We start from the raw sequence: 24150 nt of genomic DNA, 5'->3' as shown, positions 1-24150 counted from the left end.
AATTCTTAAATTACAACTAACTCAAATCCTTTATGCTGCAGGCTAAGCCCCATTCCTTGGGTTGATAAACCCCAATATTTCCATTTCTCTGACTCATTCACTCGACTACGAAACTTATTAAGCATGCCCAGCTGAATTACATACTGAACCACGGAGACAAAAAGCTTTTAGGTATCGACAGGATCAATCCGAAGACTGCCCAGCTGGAAGGAGGGGGGATTTGTAGAGACAGAGATGGGCACACAGAGCCCAGGCAGCCCACCTGTAGCCTTAACCATACAACTCTGAACATCCCAACACAGACTCACCCAGAACAAACCCAGGGTGAGTTCCAAGCAGAGATGCCTGGAAAACCTACAGCTTTCATTTCCCTGCGTCCTGAATCTGTCCACCACCACCATCTTGCCATCTTCTCTGTGTAAAAGCTTTTCATTTACTGAGCACTGCAATTAAGTGGACTCTTCCTCTGCTGCAAACAAAATAACTTCAGTGGCTGAATTAGAAACGTCCCAATGTGATGCTGCTGAACCGCCAAGGCAGCGGACGACGGGATGCCCTTAGACTAGGACACAGGAGACCTAGATCCCGCTCCCGGAGCCACTGCGCCTTCAGTCCGCATTTACTGAGCACCTACGCACGGGAAGTGCAGACGCGGTCCCCGCCCTCAAGGAAACCTGCAGTCCAGCCTGGGGGAGACCGCACGCAACGGCCAGCCCTGTGGACTGCGGACCGGTGTTACAAAGGCAGTTAAGTCCAGATGTTAAGGAAGCATCGAGGGGACTGTCATCCACCGCGACCCTTGCATCTCACTGAGCTCCAGGTTCTGTTCACTAAAACGGGGATAATTCCTTCTTAAGCTGCTGAATGGTGCTCTGGGGGTCTCAAAGACCAAGGCTCCTGGAAAAGTATAAAGGGCAATTCAAAATAGGGACTGTGTGTGATGAACGACGCACTGGGGCTAATCCACGCTTGAAAAGATGTGCTCCGTTCAGCGGCGCCATAGGCAAGCGCGTGCAGAGGGCAACAGCGGGTGCTACTCGCGGGTACCTGCTCCGAAAAACAACACACTTGACCCAATGAGGGGGAGGGAACCCAGAGCAAATTCCAGAGTTAGAACCTCGGAAGGAGACCCCTTCCGGCATTCAGCACCCGTGGCCACGAGCGTCCTTCCCCCGCGTCACTCTCCAAGAACTCGGCACGGGTCCCCAACCTGGAAACCCTAACCCGAGGTCTTCACGGGCCGGACCGAGGCGCCGGCGCCCTCTGGCGGCCAAGCGCGGACTCTGACAGCTCGGAGGGCGGGGGGTGGGACTGACGACCTAAGGAAGGGGTGTTCTTCTCGCGTGAACTAATGGCGTCATCAAAGCGACGGGCCCGGAAGGAAGTAGCGTGTGGAGGGCGTGGCGGTTTCTACGGTTGCACGGGGGTTCGGAAGAGTACGGAGCGCCTGGAGGGACAGCTTGGTACGCGGCCCCCGCCCCTTAGTGTGCGCACTGGGCCTAGTTGCGGCTCCCGGCCGAAGCTCATCAGCCGTTCTCCGGGGCCCCAGCTCCCGCAGCCTCTCTCCCTCAGGAGCGAGAAAGCAACCCCTTTCTGTTCCGTCCCTTCCCCGCGAGCCCCAGGGCGCTAGGGACGCGCGACCCTCTCTCCGAAGAGGGCAGGGAAGGGGCGCGGGTTGAGGGCGGAGGGGGGGGGGGGCGTTTGCAGAAAGGACGCAGCTGCAGATCGGTAGCTGGAGTCCGCCACGGTAAAATAAGCGCCTCGTAGACGTCTGAGCCCGAGCTGTGTTAGCCCCGGGAGGCAGAGTCCACGCCCTGCGCGGGTGGGCCCAGGCACGCCAGACTGTGAACTTTGCTGTCAACCATCGTTTTTCCAGAGCCTTCGTTGTTTAGGAAATGAGTCTCTAGATGCCAGCTCTTTCTTACCCTGGTGCTTGAACGCAGTTGGTCCCAGGATCCTAGTCAGCCCACCCTGGAGAACCCTCTTTCTCCTCTAACCATGGGCCTGGGGGACCTGTCAGGTGCAAAGTGCCAGGCAGGTGTGTGGGAGGGTGTATTCAGAGCCCTCCCCGGTTTGGATCCAAAGGAATAATTGGGAAGGTGGACGAAAGGCCAGAGAATCCCATCATGTGAACTCTGCTCACATGCTGACTCTGTCGCTCCAGCATCTGAAAGGAGTAAATAATGGTTTCCTTTGAAATGGCAGGCAATTAGGACTGGGAGGCTCTGACCAGAATTACATAGCCACAACTGCCTGTCGTTTGACATCCTCTGTAATTTGGGCAACATACTGCAGCTGCCTCTCTTCCCTTTTACTAGCATGAGTGACTCCAGTGACAGCACATTCGTGTTCACAGGAAGAGAAGGCTGTGTTCTGAACGCTGCCCAACTGGCACTGGTTCTCTCTTGGGGCCCCGCTGTATCTGGAGCCACTGCCTCCTGGGGGAGGTAGGGAATATGATCCCACAGCTGGGGGAGGAGTGGGAATGTTGCCTGAGAATAGGATGAAGAGAGTTGGACATCTAGCCTTGGTACAACAGGCTAGCCATAGTACAACAGGCTGGGCCTGAGCCACTTCAGGGAGCTCAGCTTAGTGGGGTCCTCTCCCCGTTGTGACTTCTCTCCTACGTGTTGGACCACACACGTTTTCCTGCGTCTTTTTCCCTAGGATACAGGTTCGCTGATGGCTCAGTTGGGAGCAGTTGTGGCTGTGGCTACCAGTTTCTTTTGTGCATCTCTCTTCTCAGCTGTGCACAAGATAGAAGAGGGACATATTGGGGTGTATTACAGGTAAGGAAGAGACAGAAGCTTGCAGCTCCCTGTTAAATGTCTCTTTCCTCGTCACTGTCTAGCGGATTCTGTTGATTATCTGTGTCTGTTGAATAAAGGAGTCTTTTTAGATGGAGCTGTGGTGTCAGTGACCATGAAAGGGACATACACACACACTCTTATATGCATCTATAAATGTGACTCTAAAGCTTAATTGTCTTAAGTTGATGCCATGGGTGGTGGACAATAAATGTGTCTAAAGATTTAGAGACAAAATCTAAAGGAAACCAGTGCTTGCAGATCCTCTCTGAAACATTGTTTTCTCTTGCATCCCTCCCCGGAATCTTGGTGCCACAAGGTTACCTCCCATGAGTTCCAGTTCTTGATGGGAACGAGGAGCTAGCCTGCTCTGCTCGTTTATACCCACTCTTGAAAATTAACATTTCAGGAAAAAGGAATCCTTCAGACTGATCTATATCAATCAAGGCAAGCCCAAGAGTAGTGATTCTTATAAGAGGAGCCCGTTGCATCTCTGTTCCTGGGTTTTTTTCTTTGTTTGTTTGTTTTTGGGCGGGGGGGAAATGCAAAGCAAAGAAACACTTATAAATCTTGGGTTGCTTTCCTCTCAGTAACCTCCGTGACTCAAGTTTTTTGCTTTAAGCCATTATGAACCCCTTATATGTGCCCAAGATGCCTATTCCTGGACTGTCAATAGCAATTTCTGAAAGTTTCACTGGGCTCCGTTCTCCCCTTTATTTCTCCCCACCTGCTGCTCATTTGTGCCCAAAAAAGGCTTTTAATTTTGTTACCCTTTACATATAACTTGGTTCTGAAAGTCACCCTACTGCCCAAAAAAGGTATGCAGATGATTTTTAAAGCATTCTTAAAATTACTCTTTTGGTTGTTCGTGTCCCTTGACTCCAGTATTAGTGCAGTTAGTCGGTAAATGTATTACTGGACTTAACTGCCCCCCAAGGATTGCCACAAACTCAGCGGGTATGACCAAGTAAAATAGACTTCCCCTTCTGTTCAGGATCGCCAGGGATCCTGCTGTCTTCATTCCACTTGGCCCATATGCCTATTTTTCCTGCCTCGAAAGCATGAATAATGGTTTTGTGTTTTACCGTCAGGCTTCCTAGAATGTCAGGGTTGAGCTGAGAGGAAGGGGTCTACGGACATGGCTCGGGCACATGTCATTCTGTATGAGATGTTTATGGGGCGTAGAGGAGGTGGGTGCAAATCGTAATTGCTGTCATTGCTAGCTCTTGCTAAACGTCTCTCTCCTCTGCAGAGGCGGAGCCCTTCTGACTTCGACCAGCGGCCCGGGTTTCCATCTCATGCTTCCTTTCATCACATCGTATAAGTCGGTGCAGGTGAACTGGGCTTGTGGGGCATGTTTGGGCCTCTGCAGGTTTGGGGTGTTGGCAAACAAATGATTTGGAATTATTTCCCATTAGATGAGTAAATGCCTCTTCAAGGAATGTGTATATGTAATGTATCGTGTCTATAGAAAGAATGAGGCCCCATGAACCGCATACTCTGGAGCTTTATTTGATTGTTGAAATGGCTGAATGGGGTCATTGCCTTGACCCATCGGCCCCAGCTGGGAATTATTTTTTCACGTCAAGGTAGAGCCAGAGAAGAATGTGCTGAAGATAAAGAAGGAAAAGTAGGATGTGTGGGTCTGTGTGTTTTTAGTCACAGGTTACCTAGATAAATGGGAATAAAACATGGTAATTTTGCTGGTTCTTATTTGAACTTCATAGATGTGAACGTAATTTGAGGGGTGGGGGGGAGAGGAAAGTTGGACTTGGTGAAGTGGGATGACGTCTCAAGGAAGACTAGGATTAATTCTAACAGATAGAAGGCCTGGCTCAGATAGACTAGCCATCTTTGAAGTATGTGCAGCTAAGAGGGATAAGACGTAGAGGGTGATTTTTGAACCGACTCAGGAAAATACCCTGGGACACCAGCATTCTCCCTGTGCATTTCTTCTGCCATCTCCAGTGCTCGTTGGTTTTCAGAGTGCCTTTGTGCCCAGGATCTTAGGAGTCTCACAGTAGTGCTGAGAAGGGGCTGAGCCAGGTTACATACAGAATGCTCTAGTTTCAAACTAGTGAAAGTAGGACAGTAGAGATAAAGACAATCTTAGAACTCCTCGTCCAAGTTCTTTCTCTCTTTTTTTAACGAAACCATTATTACACAGCTAGTGCATATGGTGATTCACTTACAGTGAAGCTGGGGTAGGTACCTTTGTTTCTCTGAGTCAGACACCCTGTGTAAATAAAGAAGATTAGACAGAGTATTCTTGTTTAACAAGGCCAAAGGTAAACCCAGATAACCTCAAGGACCAGGCGATTGGGATTCCAAAACTAAGCTACTTTACTCCTCATGGCCCATTTTATAGCCATTTTATGTCTTCTCTGTTTCTAGACCACACTGCAGACAGATGAGGTGAAGAATGTGCCTTGCGGGACTAGGTAAGCTGCCTGGGGTGAATGGGGTAAGCCTATGTCGGCAGAAGGACTGGCTGTTAGCGCTCACTGTTAGAGACAGTGAAGGGAGAAGCATTCCTTCTCGGTGGTCTTACCAAATTCCCTGCCTCCTTGCTCCCTTGATTCCGAAATGATGAGCACGTGTGATGCCATAGGAAAAATCACAGAAGGTAGGCAGGTTCAGGAGGACCTTGAATTCTGTGCTAAGTGTGGGCTTTTTTCCTTATAAGTGAAGATCCACTAAAAGCTCTCAGCAGATAAATGACTTGATAGCTGGAGAATGTTGTAAAGGTAAGGGCTGACCTCAGGGTCTAGAAATCCAAACAGAACACCACTCCAGTGGTCTGGGTGACAAGTAAAGAAGGTCCAAATTGGAATAGAATCACAAACCACCACCACAAGGAAACATTCAGGCAAATCCAGAATTAGGGCATCTCACGGGACAGCTGACCTGGTGGCATCACAGGGAGGAGCTTTGGGTTGGAAAGCAGACCTAAAAGACATAAACAAAGGCATGGTGAGCCTTAATTAGAACTTGGTTCAAAAATACCATCTATGAAAGACGGGGACTGGCTGAGTCAGCTCGGGCAGCCATAAGAGAGGGCCACAGACTGAACAGAAACAGAGTCCAAGGTGCCAGCAGGCTTCGTCTCTGGTGAAGCCTCTTTTCCTCGCTTGCAGATGGTGACTTTGCAGTGTCCTCATGTGGCCTTTCCTGGGTGCACGCAGGCAGAAAATCTCTGGTGTCTGCCCCTTTTCCTTTACCAGTCCAATCGGGTTGGGGACCTACCCCTATGACTTCATGGAGTCTTAATTACCACCTTATGGCCCTGTCTCACTCAATACAGTGACAGGGGGCTTTTAAGAGTTTCGGCAAATGGACTTTTGGAGGGCACACAATTCAGTCCCTAACAGGAACAACAGGAAACTGGAATAAGGATCTGGTATTAGAGGCCGTTGAGAAATTATTGTTAATTTTCTTAGATTTGGGACGTAGAAGGATGTCATTATACCTCAGTGCATGTTGCTCACAGACATGTTAAGGGAGAAAGAGTATCATGACGGCAACTCACTTTGAAATGTTCAGCATAAAAAGCAGAGCAATCTGTAAGGTAAATGTTAGCAATTGCTAAATGTAGGTGTTCGTGTATGCATGTGAGTTGTATTGTTCTTTCAGCGTTTCTGTATGCTTAAAATTATTTATTATGAATATGTGCCAGGAGAGGGAAGTGCTGAACCAAAGTGATGGTCAAGACAAAGGGAGAAACAGTGACCATAGAGTCCCACGGTGGCCTTCTAAATGCTGAGAAACCCTTCACTTTTCTTTTCCCATCAAAAGGCATTGCAGATTCAGCAGATACGAACTGTCCTCTTCCTAGTGGCACCCAGAAGTTACACTTTTCTCCTTATGGAGATACTTTGAGGAGGTGTGGTTTCTCGGGAGATGGTGTTCTTGCTCTAAGCTTGGAAGATTCCTACTTGGAGATCTCGTGCCTTCCGGCCTCCCGTGAACTCCTCTGCTCCTTTTCTGCCAGGTCACACACCTGATGCCATCACCTAGAGACGGCACTCTGTTCCAGAGCCTACTGGTGACTTCTTTCTTCCTTCTTCCCCCAACAGTGGTGGTGTGATGATCTACTTTGACCGAATTGAAGTGGTGAACTTCTTGGTCCCAAATGCAGGTACGTTTTTCCAGTTGACCTTCACCACCGACTTGCTTTGCCCAGCATGTTCCCCCCATCCGCACTGCCACCCCATGTCTGTCTCAGCACCTCCGGCGGGGAGAGCCACTGTGTCTGAGAAAGGGAGTCCTGCCTTTTCTGACTGCAGTCCTGCCTTCCCTCCCAGTGTATGACATCGTGAAGAACTACACTGCTGACTACGACAAGGCTCTCATCTTCAATAAGATCCACCACGAGCTGAACCAGTTCTGCAGTGTGCACACCCTTCAGGAGGTCTACATAGAGCTCTTCGGTAAGAAAGCCTCTGCTGGCCGTAGCATGCCTCCACCGCTGTACCCGCCACCGCCTACTTCTGAGCTATCGTAGAGGAGGATGGGTTCCCAGGGATAGGAAGTGTCAAAGAAGCCAGTGCCTGGGAACTGGTCCCAAGCAGAACTTCTAGAAAATGTTGGTGACAGTGGCAGAACGTCATGAAAGCCGGTGAGCCTTGCGCACAGGCGTACGTGGACTAGAGGACTCCTGGCCCGAATCAGAGGCCTGGAAGGCAGAGCATTCCGACTATCCCTAAAACAGCCTTCTGTAACGAAGACAGAGTCCATTCTAGAAGAACCTTAGAGATTATCCACCCCAAAACCCTCATTTTCAGGTGAGGGGACTAAGGCCCAAAGAGGAAGTTTTAGAACTATTTCTTAGCAGAGCTGAGGCTAGACCCTCCCTCTCCTGGCTCTCGCTTCAGAGTGCTTCTCTGTCCGCCACACTGAAAGAAGGGCCTCCAGGAGAGGTGAGGAGGACAGTAGGGTTCACATTTAATTCTAGAAGCGGGACAAGGACCAGAGCTGCTTAAAGTTCCTAGTTTCTTGAAGCCTGCATGCATAGAGATGAATAGGAAAACACTTAAAAGAATCCACATGCTTACGTACACACTTTTTGACCTTTTTTACCAGTCAAAGTAAACATAGGCTGACTTCAGCAACAAGAGAAAGAAACAGTTCAGTAATTGTTCGAGCTCTTTTGTGGTTAAGTGTTCTCTTGAAGCTTGCTGCCAGAAGTTTTCTAGTGGCCAGTGCTAAGAGTAAATGATAGTACAACTATTCCTGATACTAGGACTGGACAATGTCTCTTCCCAGGACTCTTCATTAAAAAGGACCCTGACAGAATGTTTCGCAGAGTAGATAGGAGCGGGGAGGGACCCCTGGTGCTGCCCGTGAGTTCAGTGAGGGAGCCCCTTGCACACGTTTCTGATTCGGGTCGTCTTCAGAATCACTTCTAATTTCTCTGCAATAGAAAATAAATCTAAATTCACTTTACAGGGTTTGAATTCAGCATGCTTTAAAGAAAAATTCTGTGAATTTGCTATTACTAGTTTTTTGGTTTTTGTTTTTTGTTTTTAACTTCAAACTAAGAGCACTTTATAAAATAGCATTAGTTTTCTCAGGGCGCCTGGGTGGCTCAGTCATTAAGTGTCTGCCTTTGGCTCAGGTCATGATCCCAGGGTCCCGGGATTGTTCCCCACATTGGGCTCCCTGCTCGGAGGAAAGCCTGTTTCTCCCTCTCCCACAACCTCCTGCTTGTGTTCTTTCACTGTGTCTGTCTCTGTCAAGTAAAGAAATAAAATCTTTAAAAAAAAAAAAAAAAGTATTTAGTTTCTCTCTAGCCCTGGTTTTAGAACTTGTGCCATTAAAAGAACACTTTAAAGCGTTTGAAACAACAAGAGACAAAGGACTGTAACTTCCATGAAGAGAAAATGAAAATATGAAATTGTTTTGCAATAGAAAACTTCTTACTGTCTGGGCACCTGGCAGGCTCAGTCGGTGGAGCACACAACTCTTGATCTCGGGATCGTGGGTTCGAGCCCCACACTGGATGTAGAGATTACTTAAAAATGAAATCTTTAAAAAAGAAAAAAAAAAAAAAACAAATTTCATATTGCCCAAGAGATAAACTTAGTAGCTTAGTGAAACTTCTTGTACAGTGAAGCTGGGAAAATGTAATTGCTTTGAAATTTTCTTTCTTTTTAAAGTTACATCTTTCGAGCAAAAACTCTGCCTTGGTTAGAACCTATTTGTGTCTGTAAAGGAGGAATTCATGTCTCTACTGCCATTCCTAGAACGTGGGAGGTTTTCCACTAGCTGTGTCTGTCCTCTCAGGACTCATGGCCCTGACTTCCCTCCCACATGACTGTGTAATTCTCATCCCTGCTTACGCTGATGCCTCCTCCATACCTGTCTTACAAAACACTACGTAGTTCTTATTCAGCAATGACCTCTGGCAATCTCTTTGTGTAATGTAACCTAATCTGCATTTATTTGCATGACTATAATGTATAAACAACTTATTACCAATATTACTTTCATAATAAACCACCTGACAAAATATTTCTTTTTTTTTTTTTTTAAGATTTTATTTATTTATTTGACAGAGAGATTACAAGTAGGCAGAGAGCCCTGCAGGACTCCATCCCAGGACCCTGAGATCGTGACCTAAGCTGAAGGCAGATGATTAATCCACTGAGCCACCCAGGTGCCCTGTAGCAAAATATTTCTTCCAGATTTTCCTGGAAAGTTATGAGCCCAGGACCACGGTTGTCTGCTTTAAGTCAGATATAATTTGGCCTAATAAATGACTATTTATTATTAACTTAGGGAGGGCACAGAACATCTCAAAGTTTGGTTGGTATCCTATTAAGAAAAAAAATATGAAATGTGATGTTTATCCGTGGCTGTCAAGTTGTTAAACACATACCAGGTCTGAGGTGCTGCCTTCTGGGGCATTTCTCCCTCGTGCTAAGAGGCTTGTGAGAGCATATCCAGTGTGTGGAAACGTTAAAATCTCTTGCTTACCAATTAGACAGTTGAAGATAGTGTTGTTTTAAAGCATAAAGCAGCCCTAAAAATTAAAGCATAGTAATTAAACAAATGTATTATTTTGGCTCCTAACTAGCATGAACACATTACTGAACTTCTGTGGGCCTCAGTCTGGTCTGGGCATCTGTTAAAGGCAGGGAGTTCCACTTGCCATTCCTCAGAGGCCCCTGTTTTTTGGGCACTAGTGGCCAAAAACGGCCACTTAAAGTGGGTGGCATCTGACAGGGAGGTGATTCAATTCGGTTGTCCTAACCTGGTTCTGTGGAGTCTTCTCAGCACCATCCAAGGTCTTACCGAGGACCTCCTGGGCAGGGCTCAGGAAGAGAAGGCCCGGCCAGAGAGGGCAGCTGTGGGGGCTGTAGGATCCCGGCCACAAAGAGGGGGGTTGGGAGGGGTTGTCAGAGCTCTTCCTACACTTGCCTGTGAAACAGCTCCCATGTGAATTCCACACAGCAATCAGGGCCAAAGCAAACGACTATCAAAAGACTCGGGCTCGTTTCCAGAACCATAAATTTTCATTTTCCCCACTGTGTTCTTTGATGGCGTTCTTAATGGAAATAGTCTTCCTTGGGGCTTTCGTTGACGTCAGAGTCTATTTTTCTTTTAGAAACTTCTCAAATGACTGGATTTCAATGGCTTGGCTCTCTCCGAAATACCTAGCGTAGCCACTCCACCTTCCTTCCTCTCGAAAACAGGCTGCCTGGCTTCTCTTTAGCTGCTATTGTCTAGGAAAAGGCTGCCGCCTGACTCAAGAAATGTGCAAGACTTGTTTGTCCTTTTTCTTATTAAAGCTCAGTTTCCTTTTGGGCAAGGTTGCTATTTTCTTTTTTTAAGTTTTTTTTATTTATTTATTTGACAGATCACAAGTAGGCAGAGCAGCAGGCAGGGAGGGGGAGGGGAAGCAGGCTCCCCACTTGATCCCAGGACCCTGAGATCATGACCTGAGCCGAAGGCAGAGGCCTAACCCACTGAGCCACGCAGGTGCCCCTAGGTTGCTATTTTCTACAGCCTCCGTGATTGTATGTGGAGGCCACAGGAAAAGGATGCTCTCACATCCAGCTTGCACAGAGTGGCTGCAGAGGCATGTTGCTTTGAAAGATGTGCCAAGGATCTTCAGATTTCTGGGCTCTGATAAGCCCTCTGCCTTGGAAAGCCCTTTGGCCCGTAGGGTGCATTCTTGAGCTGGTGGTACAGTTTGTCCTCTACCCCCATGCTTTCCTCCACACTGCCTATGGTGTAACCACAACTCTTGCCGTCTTTCTTGATTCCAGATCAGATTGACGAAAACCTCAAGCTGGCTTTACAACAGGACCTGACCTCCATGGCCCCTGGGCTTGTCATCCAAGTAAGCATGGCCACAATGGGAGCCTGCTCTGCTAAAGGGGCATCCCCCCCTTCGAGAGGATGTCCTTTTTGTGCAGAAAGATGAAGGGCCAGTGGGCGGTGCTCTGCCCCTGGCCACCATCACCTTCCTGGGCTGTTTTCCTCCTCCAGGCTGTGCGGGTGACCAAGCCCAATATCCCTGAGGCGATCCGCAGAAACTACGAGTTGATGTGAGTATTTCTGCTGCCCAAGCTACACCCACCACTCTCCCCTGCCCCACCCCCACCTCATCCCATCCCAAAGTTAACTGAAGCCGTGCCAGGAGCTCATTGCCCTTCTTGAGTATTCGTTACAGCCCATCGCTCTGCGAGATGGAGCAGGTGCGTCTCATAGTCACCTGGGCTCCATAGCTGTGGTGGAGAGCCACAGGAGAAGCCCTTCCCAGCAGTGCTGCTTTTTACAGGGCCAGGGGGCATTGTTTGTGCTTCCTGGGTCATATCAAAGACGGTAGGAGCGGAAGGTGTTTAAGTGGGCAGGCAGGTGCATTTTACCAAAGTAAATTATACTTTATTTCCCACAAATGAGTTATTTTGGAGGTGAAAGAGAGCCGTGTTACTGTCTGCAACAGACCTGCTTTTCCCTGGGACATTGAACAGCCTTCCAGGAGACAGGACAAACTCACAGTTTGCCTCTCCTCAGCGGAAGTCTGGCTTCTCCGGGAGACAGTGAAGTTCCTCAGTAGCTTCTTCTATGGTGGCCTCACAGCTTTTTTTTCCCCCATCAGGGAAAGTGAGAAGACGAAGCTTCTCATTGCAGCACAGAAACAGAAGGTGGTGGAGAAGGAAGCTGAGACGGAGCGGAAGAAGGCCCTCATCGGTCTGAATGTGGTTCTGCGATCCCCTCACATGGCAAAGGGGGCCGCTGGGGGTGGTGGGAAGCTGAGAGGTAGCCTCGGGCACTGTTAGATCACACAGCCCTCCAAACCCTTGCTGGGGCGCAGGAGTGGCATTCGTACTCCCAGAAGCAGAGTGGAAGTCGTCAGATCACAGCTAGGGGCAGTGCATTTTGAGTCTCTCCTTACGTTTGAAATGAAAAGAACCTTTTTCTTAATGCATAAACGGATAATAAGAATGGTTGATAACCTGTCGAGCAGGTATATGGGTCATGTACCTTTCTAAGCACTTACATGTGCTCACATGTACTCCTCACAACTACCAGGTGACCTAAGTTCTATCGTTAACCTCATTTTCCCGAATCAAAGACCAGAGGGTTTAAATAATGTTCCCAGGGTCGTATGGCAAGTAACTGGTAGAAATGGGATTCAACCCCAGGGACTCTGTCCAGAACCTGGTTCGTAACCACTACACTGGATTATCAACAGTGACTAACTGCTTCCCAAAGTGAAGTGGCAGGGAGAAACTGTTTGGAGAGTATCTTACTCCTTAGCCTATTTGTTCAGGAGAAATACCCTTGTGATAGGAGAGGTGAGAGCCTGCTCCTCGCTTCTGTCACGGGGCCCAGGTCTCTCCGTTTACTGTCTTGTGCCGATGTCGTGGTACCGCCCTCACTGTTACAGCCCTTCTGTGCCCCTCGCCGGGCTCTCCTTCTGAGCTAACCCACCGGCCTGCATCAGAGACTCGGGAAGGGTCAAACAGTCCAGCTTTTGAAATACCAGAGCTCTGAGCCTTCTCTCAACTTTCTTACTGTAGAGGCAGAAAAAGTGGCTCAGGTCGCAGAAATCACCTATGGGCAGAAGGTGATGGAGAAGGAGACGGAGAAGAAGATTTCAGAAATTGAAGGTGAGCACAGATGACGTGAACGCCCAAGGTTTCCTCGGGCCCCACCTTGTGACAAGGGGGTGAGACACTCATTTCCTTCGTACTTTCATCTTTGTTCTAAGATGTGATGATTTCTTTGGAAAATCACTTTTTCTCTGTGCTTTGAGTCGACTTTGGGGTAGATACGGGCCAGGCTGGCATCAGTTTTCCATTTCAGAGAGCGTTCGCTCACTCAGCAGACGTCCACTGCGTGCGGCTAGGCGCGCTCATGTGATGGCCTAAGGAAAAAGGAAATCACTGAAGGTCCTGCTCTCTGGCAAGGGTCTCAGAGCCTAGGAAGTGAGCAAAAAGGTGAGGCCAGAACTGCAGCTCCTCCCTGTGCCTTCCGTAGCCCCCGTGCACGTCAGCAAACACCACAGCCGCGACCTCTAAGTCTGCTCTTGGCAGCCCCTGTCATGAATATCAAGGCAGCTGTGAAAGGGACACCTTTTCAGCACCAATAGCACTGGAGCTGGAGAAGGTTTTCTCTGCTGGCTTTTCTGAACTCTGTTCACCTTCAGTTCCCTGCCCCTAAGCCCTCAGCTCGTTCCCACCACCTACCCTTTCCTTCATGCGGTGCCTTAAATCAAGCAAATTCTAGGACAAAAATGGGCCCTCGAGGCCCACCTTCCAAGTCCTGTGCCCACTTGGACTCACTGTGGGACCTGTCAGGCTTTGAGTAGGCCCGGTAAGGAGCCAGCTAGGATTTTACAGGTCAGTGGCTCCTCATTAGGGAGCTCTTGGCAAAACAAGACATTCTTATTTCTTGTAAAAACATGTCATCAGGTGCTCAGGCCACTTGACAGCCACCTGCAGCCAGCACCCCTGCCAGACTCCACCCTCCTTCCGCCCAGGGTCTCGCTGGGGGTGGGCAGGAAGAACCCACCCGCAGACTGGCTGTCCTTACCAGGCTTTTGGCTACAGATATCGCTCACGGGAGGTTGGCCTCGTTCCCAGGGCAAGGGAGTAAGCAAAAGTTTTGCATCAGCTCGACAGAAAGCGCATCTCATCAGATTGAGGAAAAGTGTCGCACGCGCAGTGGAGGTTGAAATAGGACTTTGTCCAAACAGGTGTTGGTCTGGACCGCGGTGTATTGTGGCCTTATTTAGAGTTGTGCCAGCTTCCTCACTGTTAACAAGGACCTTTTTGAAATGAGCGATGGAAATAAAAAGGGAAACAAAGTTGGAGAGGGACCGAGCTGTTTCTTTAGGTGAGGTCACCTCCAGCTGGGCTCCTGGGGCTTTTGCTGAGCCCCGCAAGAGGGATGAGGTGGAGAGCTCTGAGGCTCGAGGTGGGGGTGGGCCCCATGCGGCTTCCACGCAGAGGAGCGGCAAGAGGAGTCAGTGCGGGGAAACAGAAGCATCGGTGGGCTGCAGTGCTTCTCCGGAGCCTGCTGTCAGAGAGGTTGCTGGGCACAGCAGCGGCCTTGCTCATCTTTAGTCCCCACCGCAGGGGGATGCCATCCAGGCACCTCCTCATCATGGTTGATTTTCAACCACGACTTGTGAAATAGGGAAAAATACCTCTTTCCGTATTTTGCAACAGAGGAAACCAAAGCACAGAGGCAAAAAAAAAAACCTCGGTCTCCCCGAGGTCACAGAGGCAGACAGGGGGAGGGCCCAGGGCCCAGTGTTCTGGTGGCCTCTGCCCTGCACTCACTGCCCTGTTGCCCACAGATGCTGCGTTCCTGGCCCGGGAGAAGGCGAAGGCCGATGCGGAGTGCTACACCGCTATGAAGCTGGCCGAAGCCAACAAGGTAAAACCCTGGGCCACCTGGGGAGGGGAAAGTCTATTTGGCCTTGCACTAATGTTGTTTGAGAGCTCCGGATGTCGGATGGCTGCCACCGGCAAAGGCCCTCCTGGCCAGAAGGGATGGCCGCTGTGCTGTGGGGCACGGGGGCTGCCCATCCCCTGAGCCTAGCTTCCGCAGAAGTTGTATCATCGTGTGAAACAGAAACTCCTCAGACTGGCAGCTCTGACCGTGCAGATCCATTAGTGCCCCATCACTCGGAGAGCTGTGAGGCCTGGAAGAGTCGAGGGGGCGCACTGCTTGGACAGAGACCCTCTGTGAAGGGCGCCCCCCAGAGCTGTCCCGGATCGGGCTCCACCTGGGCTCTGCTTTGTTTCTTCCAGCTGAAGCTGACGCCGGAGTACCTGCAGCTGATGAAATACAGAGCCATCGCTTCCAACAGCAAGATTTACTTCGGCAAAGACATCCCGAACATGTTCGTGGACTCTGCAGGCGGTCTGGGCAAGCAGTTCGAGGGGCTGGCTGACAAGCTGAGTTTCGATGATGAGCCCTTGGACGTAGACCCGGAGGAGAATTGAAAGTTTTTTGTATACAACCTCGGATGACACTTACAAAAGATCTTTATTTTTGAATGATGAACCGGGATGCTCCTCCCTCCCACACTACCTGCTTTGACTCTCTTCCACATTCTGTGGAGCGAAAAGAAGAAATGGATTTAAATCTATTCCCCTTCCTGGGAAGGGAGGGCTGGGATTGATGATTTGGGGTCTTATTCAGGTAAGCGGGTCATGTGACTTCTGTTAAGATGGGCGAACCGTGGGTTTGACCTTTGCCCTCCAGACACTCATTTTAGCCCTTTGACGCTGGCGTAAGGAGGGATTTGATCATTACCGAGGCGGGGGGAGAGAGGGTGTTGCCTCCAGGTGATTTGCTTTCCCCCATTTGGGGAAAGGCAGCCCAATTTTCTCACCTCTGCCTCCAAGGATGCTTGTGGGGAAGGCTCAGCCGCTGAGTAGCTGTGTGCTTGTGAGTCTGCCCTGAGCTGGGGGGCAGCAGCTGCCGAGAACAATGGGCTTTGCTGGTATTTCTGGCAGCACATAGGAGTCGTTTTCGCAGCGCGCTCTCTCGAGCCCTCACAAGGAAGGACTGGTGCTAGGTTTTGCAAGCTTCTCTCTCCTACCCTCCCCACCCCAGGGCTTAAAAAGCAGCGATTTCTGACTACATTCCAGAGTCCGGGTTTGGGCATCACCCACAATTCTTCTTAAAGCTCTTCACCTGTTCTGTGATTTTTTTTTTTTTACCCTCTCGAATCTCTTCGTTGATTTCACTCAGCATTAGGAAGATAGGAACAAACAACCCAAGTGTCTTACTAGCTGCTCAAGGGGGTCGCTCTGTCTCTCAGCCAGCGTGGTACCTGCTTGGCAAAGTGCATGTGTTCCTTGAGGCCTAGCATCTTTCTCACCATGGAGGTTTTCTGTCCAAGAGCGCCTCTGGGGACGGAGGAAAGACACCCAAAGGATCTCCTGGTCTTACAGCCTACAGGCAGTCGGTCTGACGGAGTGATAAAAAGGGAGCCCGCTAGTAGCATGTGTTTTGAAGTCTAGGGCGCCAGCAGCCACACAGGGGTCAGACCGAATGTCCTACCTCCAGAGACAGTTGTGGCCTACACGTCACGAGCTCATGCCCAGGTCCCTGGCTTGGAAGGGCTGCATCAAAATCTGTTCGAATGGTTTGGGGTGGTTTTTTGTTGGTTGGGTTTGGTTTTGTTTTGTTTTTCCCCATTTCTAGTTAGGAAAATTTTGTGTCATTCTGGGAGATTTGGGATGGAGAAGACCAACCATGAAAGGAAGGTTTTCTTATATCCTGAAATCAGAGGGAGGAGGTGGGTTCCAGCGTATGTAGGCCGTGAGCTGTGTACCAGACTGTGAGGTTAACTCCCCTTTCACTTGCAGGCGTGTTGGTCTTCTCCATGACAAACTCCGGCTTAGGGTCTGGCCTTGTTATTAGCTGCCCTCCCCACCACCACTACCAAAGAAACTACCACGGTACCCCTTTTCCCTCAGCGAAACTATGAACCATACCTTCTGGCACAGATGCCCACCTCATTTTTGGTCCCGTGCCCAGACTTCTGCTTTATTGGATGGCCCCAGAATTCGGGCCAGCTTGCTCCCAGGTAGCACCAGGCTTGTCGAGAGTTTGGGGAGCATTCAGCCTGCTTAGGTAGAAACAACATGTTAACTCCTCTTAATTCAAGCATTGCCCTTACCTGTTCTCATTTCTGGGACTTAAGAATTCTCACACCAGTGGTCCTGGTCACACTTCGTGCAAGCAGCCCACTGTTCCTGGCAATGATGGATTTTTATGTGCTCGAAAGTGCTTGCAGAAAACTGTCTCCCAAGGCCAACATAGGTATCCATTATTAAGATCTTCTCACCCTCCTCCCATTTCGATGCCATTAATCCCTTGTTGGGAACAACATGACACATGACATCTAGTATCCCCATACATATTTTTCTGCTTCCTCTACTCTCAGATTTGCTGCCTAGGCCTCAGAAAACACTACTTCAATAGAACAAAAAGCAAGGATCTCTCCACCTCTCAATAGCACGTTTGCTCAGGTTCTTCTCTTGAAAGCCCAATACTAACATCCTGTGACAGCTTGACCCTTGCACTTGATAAACTTTAACCACAAAAGAGCCTCGAAGTCAAATCCTGCTGCCCCTGCCTCCCTCAATGCTAATGTTGCTTCCTCTTTGAACAAAAAATAGAAATGTCATAGTGCCCCTCTGTTTAAATTCCGCGGTTAGCTGCACCTGCCTGAATAGTAAAATCATGGAAGTCAGCAGTTTCCTTAGCACGGGACGACTAACCAATCTGTGTGATTCTGTGTCTTCAGCACTCACTAGAAAATCTGATCTTAAAACATTGAATCCTAAACATGTAAAATGTGACAGCCTACACATTTGTAGGCAGTAAAGTCATGGCTGCTATTTGTAAATGGAACTTCTATCAAAATACGTAACTGTTTATAAAATTCAGTTTTTGTAGGATTTTTCCAAGGAAAAGGCACCTTGGTTGAATGTTTCTCATTAAACTTTACAGAAGTGGTTCCTATTCGTACTGTTTTTAATCACTTTTTTAATATAAGGACAGAATATTTGCAAGGAAGCCAAAGTTTGTTAATAGTTTTTATAAGACTAAAATAAAATAAATTTGAAGGGATCTGTGGTCATATTAACTTGAAGGAGGAAAAATATAATTGAAAGAATTTTGGCAATATATTGACTCCAAAAAAAAAAAAAGTTGTTTTCTAAATGATCTGTTGTAATTTCTTTGGGTCCATATATCTTTCAGCACTGTTGGCTTTGCCATTTACAGAGAGTAAGTAGTGAAAGTAAGGTCGTCGTCTTACTGACTTCGCATTTTAAGTTTGATTGAAGATAAACTTCAATCCTCAGTTGAGAATAAACCTGTATGTTGACTAGTGGCTGCTCTGTGTCTGTGAACTTAACGGGCTACTTCATTAGTTCTACTCGGTAGGGTCCGAGCCACTCTTCTATTGCTTCCTTAGAAAGGAAGTAATAGTCAATCAGCTTGTGTTTGTAATTTCAGTTTCTTTTTATTTCTGCTTTTGTGTAAGCTGGTGATTGAATAATCGAAAGTAATTCTACTTTCAAAGAGCCCCAGCGGTTTAATGACCCCCTCTGTAAATGAGAAATGATTCTTGTTATATTAATCACTCTATAAATAATGTGCTGGATTAATTACCTTGGGTTGATAGCTGGAGGTATTGTTTTAGACAACACTAAAGGTGTGAATTTATATCTATTTTCAGTCTTGATAAATAAAATCATTCTTCTTTGTATTTACTTTTTTATTAAAGTGAAATTTAGCGATAGCTAATATTAGGATAGGTGATACAAAGAAATAAAACATCCCTAGTGCGTGGAGTGCAAGATCACCCTAAAAATATATTCAGATGAATACCCCCATTATTAATGTAGAAACAATAAACAACTAATTTGTAAACATGGCATGATTCTTGGTAGGTGCTATGGAAATTGATCATTTTAAAGAATCCATTCACTGCTGCAATTCTGGCCCCAAGGGTAGAGATCATTTCAGTTGACCCAGAACTCATTTTGATACCAATTCAGTCAGAAAGTCCCAGTCTCTACTCTGGAAAGTTGCCCAGCCTAAAGCTGCCAAGTAAAATACACGATGCTTGGTCCAATTTGAATTTTGTATAAACAACTAATAACTTTTAGTATAAGTATGTCTCAAGTATAGCAGGAGACATAGTAAAAAATTATTTATATGACATGCACATTTAACTGAATAGCCTGTATTTTTATTTGCCAAACGTGGCAACCCAAGCCCAGGCTTTCTTGGGTTTTTAATGGTGTGCTCTCAGACTTTCTCTGTTGGTGTGTGAGCCACTACATACACAATATGAACTTCCAGTTGAATAGGTAAGTTAAGAATATAGTCCCCGGGGTTAGACTGTCGTGATTCGGGTCCCTGCTCGACCACTTCCTATGTGTATGGTATTAAATAATTTTTTTTTCTTTTTAAAGATTCTGTTTATTTATTTGACAGAGACAAAGATTCTATTTATTTGACAGAGACAACGAGAGAGGAAACACAAGCAGGGGGAGTGGGAGAGGGAGAAGCAGGCCTGCCCAACACAGGGCTCGATCCCAGGACCCTGGAATCATGACCTGAGCTGAAAGCAGACACCCAATGACTGAGCCACCCAGGCACCCCTTAAAATAAATTCTTTACCCTCTCTGAAAATCACTTTCTTCATCTATAAAATGGGTTGAGTGGATTAAATGAAATTCTGTGTGTGAAGGGGTTAGCACTGGGTCTGCCATATATGACATTTTCAGTCATCTGGGAAAACAGGCTAGAGAGCACACAAATATTCAGTGGGTACCGCTAAGTGGAAAATCGAACAAATGGGATAACAGAGTAAGATTACAGGTTGCATAGTGCAGAGAGGAAAAAGGGAACAATATTGGAATGCAGCAAACAGTACTGAGAATACATACATCTACAAAAATGTCCCATGTACAAATGAAGCAGGTTTGGCCCTCTTGAGAGGAATTCCCAATTTGGGAAAAAAAGACTTTAAGAGGAGGCTAGCAAAACAAAATGTTAAAACCAAAATTTAAAAAGTAAAAAAAGAAAAAGAAGCCAGGGGTGCCTAGGTGGTTCAGTTGGTTAAATGTTTATCTTTGACTTAGGTCATGATCCCAGGGTCACACTTGAATGAGTCCCGCATCAGGCTTCCTACTTAGTGGGGATTCTGCTTCTCCCTCCCCCTCTGCTTCCCGTGCCCCCAGCTCATGCTGTCTGTCTCTCTCTTGCTCACTCTCTCTCTCTCTCTCAAAAAATAAAGTTTTTTAAAAATTAAAAAAAAATAAAACCCATAAGTTGACCCCATAAAAGGTGGAAGGGGAATTTAATGACTTCACTTTATAAAAGTTGCACAAGGGTTGGCTAGGTATTCTCTAGCTCCTTTGAGACCAGTGAAGAGGAAATTAGCTTGCACAGTAGAGTATTTTAAAAGATTTCATTTAAGGTAAGATTGGCTAAAATTTGAAATCAGGAGAAGTAGTCATGTGCAAATAGAAAGTAAATTCAGGGGCACCTGGGTGGCTCAGTGGTTATATGTCTGCCTTCGGCTCAGGTCATGTTCCCAGGGTCTTGGGATCGAGCCCCACATCAAGCCCCGAATCATGCTCCCTGCTTGGCCAGAAGCCTGCTTCTCCCTCTCCCACTCGCCCTGCTTGTGTTTCCTCTCTTGCTGTGTCTCTCTCTGTTAAATAAATAAAATCTTAAAAAAGGAAAAAGATACCCAGGGATTGATAGGAATAATGTTTTCTTCTCAGACGGTCTTCTTGGGGAGGGTCTGTGCTGTTTGGGATGGTTTCAATGTCATTCTTTCTATATGAAAGATCCAGTGTTCTCTAAAGTTTCTGCCCAGGTCTGTGGTTCTAGAATCTATATTCGCATTTCAAAAGCCAAATGTGACAGTATGTTTGCTGAGGGATTGTTGTCAGGGCTCCTCTACCTCAATTCATTTGAATTAGGACATGGGCATTATTTCTCCATTTCTCTTTAGAGCCAAGTAACCAGGCAACTGTAATTTTCTATTATTTTATCTTTTTTTATCTCCCAAAAGAATCACAGTAAGCTCAGAAGGAAGTATGAACGTTTTTCTCATAATTCAGGGCCTCAGACAACAGAAGTTCATGTTTTAAATACTTGATGACATTGACGGTAAATAACTATACTAGATTTTATAAAATTACTTATAAAATCTGTTCCTCTGGGTATTTGGCTTTTTAATCTTTCTCTCTTCCTCTTTGTCCCTGCAAACCGTGGGGAGCAATTTGAAGACAGTTACAGGTGATGAAGTGATTGTGGACCTCTATTTTTCAAGGATTAGGGAAGAATGAGGTGTTAAATGAGATGGTTGATGTCCCAGGAAGTGGAAGAGAAGAAACTGAAAACGAAAATAAGGAGAAAAAAGTGGAATAAAATTCATTCAAAAGCATAGCTGAGAAGTAAAGACATTGAAAAATGTGAAATGATGAGACCGGGGTCACCCTGATCTTTTTGTCTTTACTTCCATTTTCATAAGGTTATAGAATGTTAGAGGTGAAAAGCATCTTAGAAATGAATCCACAGGGGCGCCTGGGTGGCTCATTGGGTTCGGCCGCTGCCTTCGGCTCGGGTCATGATCTCAGGGTCCTGGGATCGAGTCCCGTATCGGGCTCTCTGCTCAGCAGGGAGCCTGCTTCCCTCTCTCTCTCTCTCTCTGCCTGCCTCTCCATCTGCTTGTGATATCTGTCAAATAAATAAATAAAATCTTTAAAAAAAGAAATGAATCCACAGTAAAGCCTGTCTTACGCATCCTGGTCTCCCCCCAAGTTATCTTTACAGAGAAATGCCCCTATGGATGTTTACTAAATAGATAAGGGCGGGGGGCTGGGGGACTACCACTTGTTGAACATTTAAACTTGCTTTGGCAAAGCACTCTGCTAACTATCTTACAAATATTTTCTCCATTAATCCCCATTGCACCTCTGAAGGAGATATTGACTCCATTTTATAGATGAAAAGTTGAGAGCTTCAGTAACTTATCCAAGATCACAGTTTAGTGAGGAAACCAAGATTGAATGTGTATCAGCCCTATGCCACCACTACCCAATCTTGGCACCACTGTCCTTATTTTTTTTTTTTTAAGATTTTATTTATTTACTTGACAGATCACAAGTAGGTAGAGAGGCAGGTAGAGAGAAAGGAGGAAGCAGGCTCCACACTGAGCAGAGGCCCGATGCGGGGCTTGATCCCAGGACACTGGGATCATGACCTGAGCCGAAGACAGAGGTTTTAACCCACTGAGCCACCCAGGTGCCCCGGCACCACTGTCCTTATTAACTTGAAATCTTAAGTCACTCTTCTGATGCCTTTTTGGGAGCCACGCACAGGTACAATATGGGGAATGGGGATGGGGGAGATTGACCTTGAAATTCAAAGAATACACATGACCCAGTAAATGAAATCTATTAAATGAGGACTTCTGCTTGTTGTCATAATAACCTATCCCCTGGATTGTATGTACATCCGTTAGATCTGATGAAGTAGTTATGGTTTTTATTTTTTTTTTTTTTTTTTAAAGATTTTATTTATTTATTTGACAGACAGAGAGAGATCACAAGTAGGCAGAGAGGCAGGCAGAGAGAGAGAGGAGGAAGCAGGCTCCCTGCTGAGCAGAGAGCCCGATGCGGGACTCGATCCCAGGACCCTGAGATCATGACCTGAGCCGAAGGCAGCGGCTTAACCCACTGAGCCACCCAGGCGCCCCAGTAGTTATGGTTTTTAAAATGTTTTCCATGGGCACCTGTGCAGTTCAGTCAGTTAAGTGTCTGACTCTTGATTCTGGCTCAGGTCATGATTGCAGGGTGGTGGGATGCAGCCCTGAGCCAGTCTGTGCTGGGTGTGGAGCCTGCTTAAAGATTCTCTCTCTCCCTCTCCCTCTCTCTCTGCCCCTCCCTGCTTACATGCTCCCTCTCTAAAAATAAATGTGTGTTTGAAGTACCCTATCACTTTAAGTATGTCATGTTCACCCAATCCTTCCTCTATACATTTCTTCACCAGGGTCCTGGTTACTGTAAACCCCTTTGTTCCTCCCGGCACTGACTGCTGCCTAGCACCTTCAACTCGCTATCTCTACAGCAAACTATTCACACCATGAAAGGCTGTTCTAATCACGTTTTAATTGTTGTCATTTAGTCAGGAGTAGAAATTATCAAGTCCAGAGCCATTTTATTTGAACACAATTACTACTAATGTCTTTGGCAACCCTAATTTACAGATAACCCAGTTCCTTGTACCTAGTAAAAGAGAAACTTCCCAAAAAGTAGTCCTTGATGGCAAGTACCCTAGGTTCTGCTCCAAAGTGATTTTCCCAGAGCACAACATAAGAGATTTTATCTGAGTTCCTGAGTTCTGAGAAGATGGTGAGAGAAGAAACAATATTGCCCTTTACTTCCTGAAGATTCAAAGTAAGCCCAGTGGCCCCAAGACAACCCGAGGAACAAACTTCGGCCTTTTCTCCAACATAATAGCATCCCACTTCATGAAGTTGAAATGCTTGAAAATCTTTCAACTGTACAGCCAAACCGCTTTCCTTTACACAATTGATCTCTTTCTACCTACCCACAGCACCTACTATTTCGCCATCTATCAAACTTTGTATTTTACCGTGTTAGCCTTTATATTCTTGGCTCCTTCTCGCAGAGCTGGACACAGAGGACACTCAAGAATTGGACTGAATGTGTGTAGAGGTCATGCTAGACCGTCTAAAGCGGCCTGAGCCCTCCTCCGGTAAGGCAGTGCCCGCCGCAGCCTGCTTCTGACCTCTTAAAATACGGAAAGCCCAAATTGAGGCAGGCTGTAAATCAAAAGCACACACCGAGTTTTGTAAATCAAGCACAATAAAACAAAATCTCATGGCGCCTGGCTGACTCAATGGGTAGAGCATGGGACTTTCGGTTTTCGGGTTGTTAAATTCAAGCCGCCCTTGGGTGTACAGACTACTTTTATAAAAATAAAATCTTTTCAAAGAAACTCAGTTAAGTGTCCCTATTGGTTGCAGAGTGAAACCCTGCTTTGGAGATACTGAATTAAGTGTATTCATGAAAATGTTTTACTTTTTGTGTGCCCATTGAGAATTCCTAATGACTTGTGTGGCTCGCATATTTCCATTGGACAGCACTGCTTCAAGGATGACAAGAAATAAACATGCATTTGACTCGGGCCGTGTTCTTTAGAAAGTTTTATCGGTTCCTCATGAGACTCATCTGAGACACCCAAAGCCACGTCTCCCGCTCTAACAGCTTCGAGTCCTGGTCCCCGCGCGGAAATCTCAGCTCAC

At 47.0% G+C, this 24150-nt stretch overlaps 1 protein-coding gene across 5 annotated transcripts; it reads left to right on the top strand.

Annotated features, from left to right (window-relative positions):
* Positions 1 to 1354: 1354 nt before the first annotated feature.
* Positions 1355 to 18564, top strand: ERLIN2 (ER lipid raft associated 2). 5 transcript variants are annotated; one of them, XM_032328984.1, is made up of 13 exons: positions 1366 to 1463; positions 2357 to 2447; positions 2668 to 2789; positions 4060 to 4141; positions 5202 to 5248; positions 6884 to 6945; positions 7112 to 7237; positions 11081 to 11154; positions 11304 to 11362; positions 11917 to 12008; positions 12842 to 12931; positions 14626 to 14705; positions 15083 to 18564. In XM_032328984.1, the coding sequence occupies exons 3-13, from the start codon at positions 2683 to 2685 to the stop codon at positions 15275 to 15277; spliced, it is 1014 nt and encodes a 337-aa protein (XP_032184875.1). In that variant the 5' UTR covers positions 1366 to 1463; positions 2357 to 2447; positions 2668 to 2682; the 3' UTR covers positions 15278 to 18564. The 5 variants fall into 5 exon arrangements, with proteins under 5 accessions (XP_032184872.1, XP_032184875.1, XP_032184873.1 ...); XM_032328982.1 differs by having other exon boundaries at positions 1371 to 1463; positions 2319 to 2447; XM_032328985.1 differs by lacking the exon at positions 1366 to 1463 and adding an exon at positions 1471 to 1747.
* The last annotated feature ends 5586 nt before the right edge of the window (positions 18565 to 24150 follow it).

The sequence above is a fragment of the Mustela erminea genome, chromosome 21, assembly GCF_009829155.1.
Source record: "Mustela erminea isolate mMusErm1 chromosome 21, mMusErm1.Pri, whole genome shotgun sequence".
In the NCBI taxonomy this organism is placed as follows: Eukaryota; Metazoa; Chordata; class Mammalia; order Carnivora; family Mustelidae; genus Mustela; species Mustela erminea.
The sequence above is the reverse complement of the archived record's forward strand: the minus strand, read 5'-3'. Positions and strand labels throughout refer to the sequence as shown.

Bases quoted from the DNA above. Each gene is read 5' to 3' on its own strand.
- ERLIN2 (XM_032328981.1), top strand. From the start codon at position 2,683: ATGGCTCAGTTGGGAGCAGTTGTGGCTGTGGCTACCAGTTTCTTTTGT. The intron at 2,790-4,059 runs GTAAGGAAGAGA...TCTCCTCTGCAG, and splicing joins CATATTGGGGTGTATTACAG to AGGCGGAGCCCTTCTGACTT. The intron at 6,946-7,111 runs GTACGTTTTTCC...CTTCCCTCCCAG, and splicing joins CTTCTTGGTCCCAAATGCAG to TGTATGACATCGTGAAGAAC.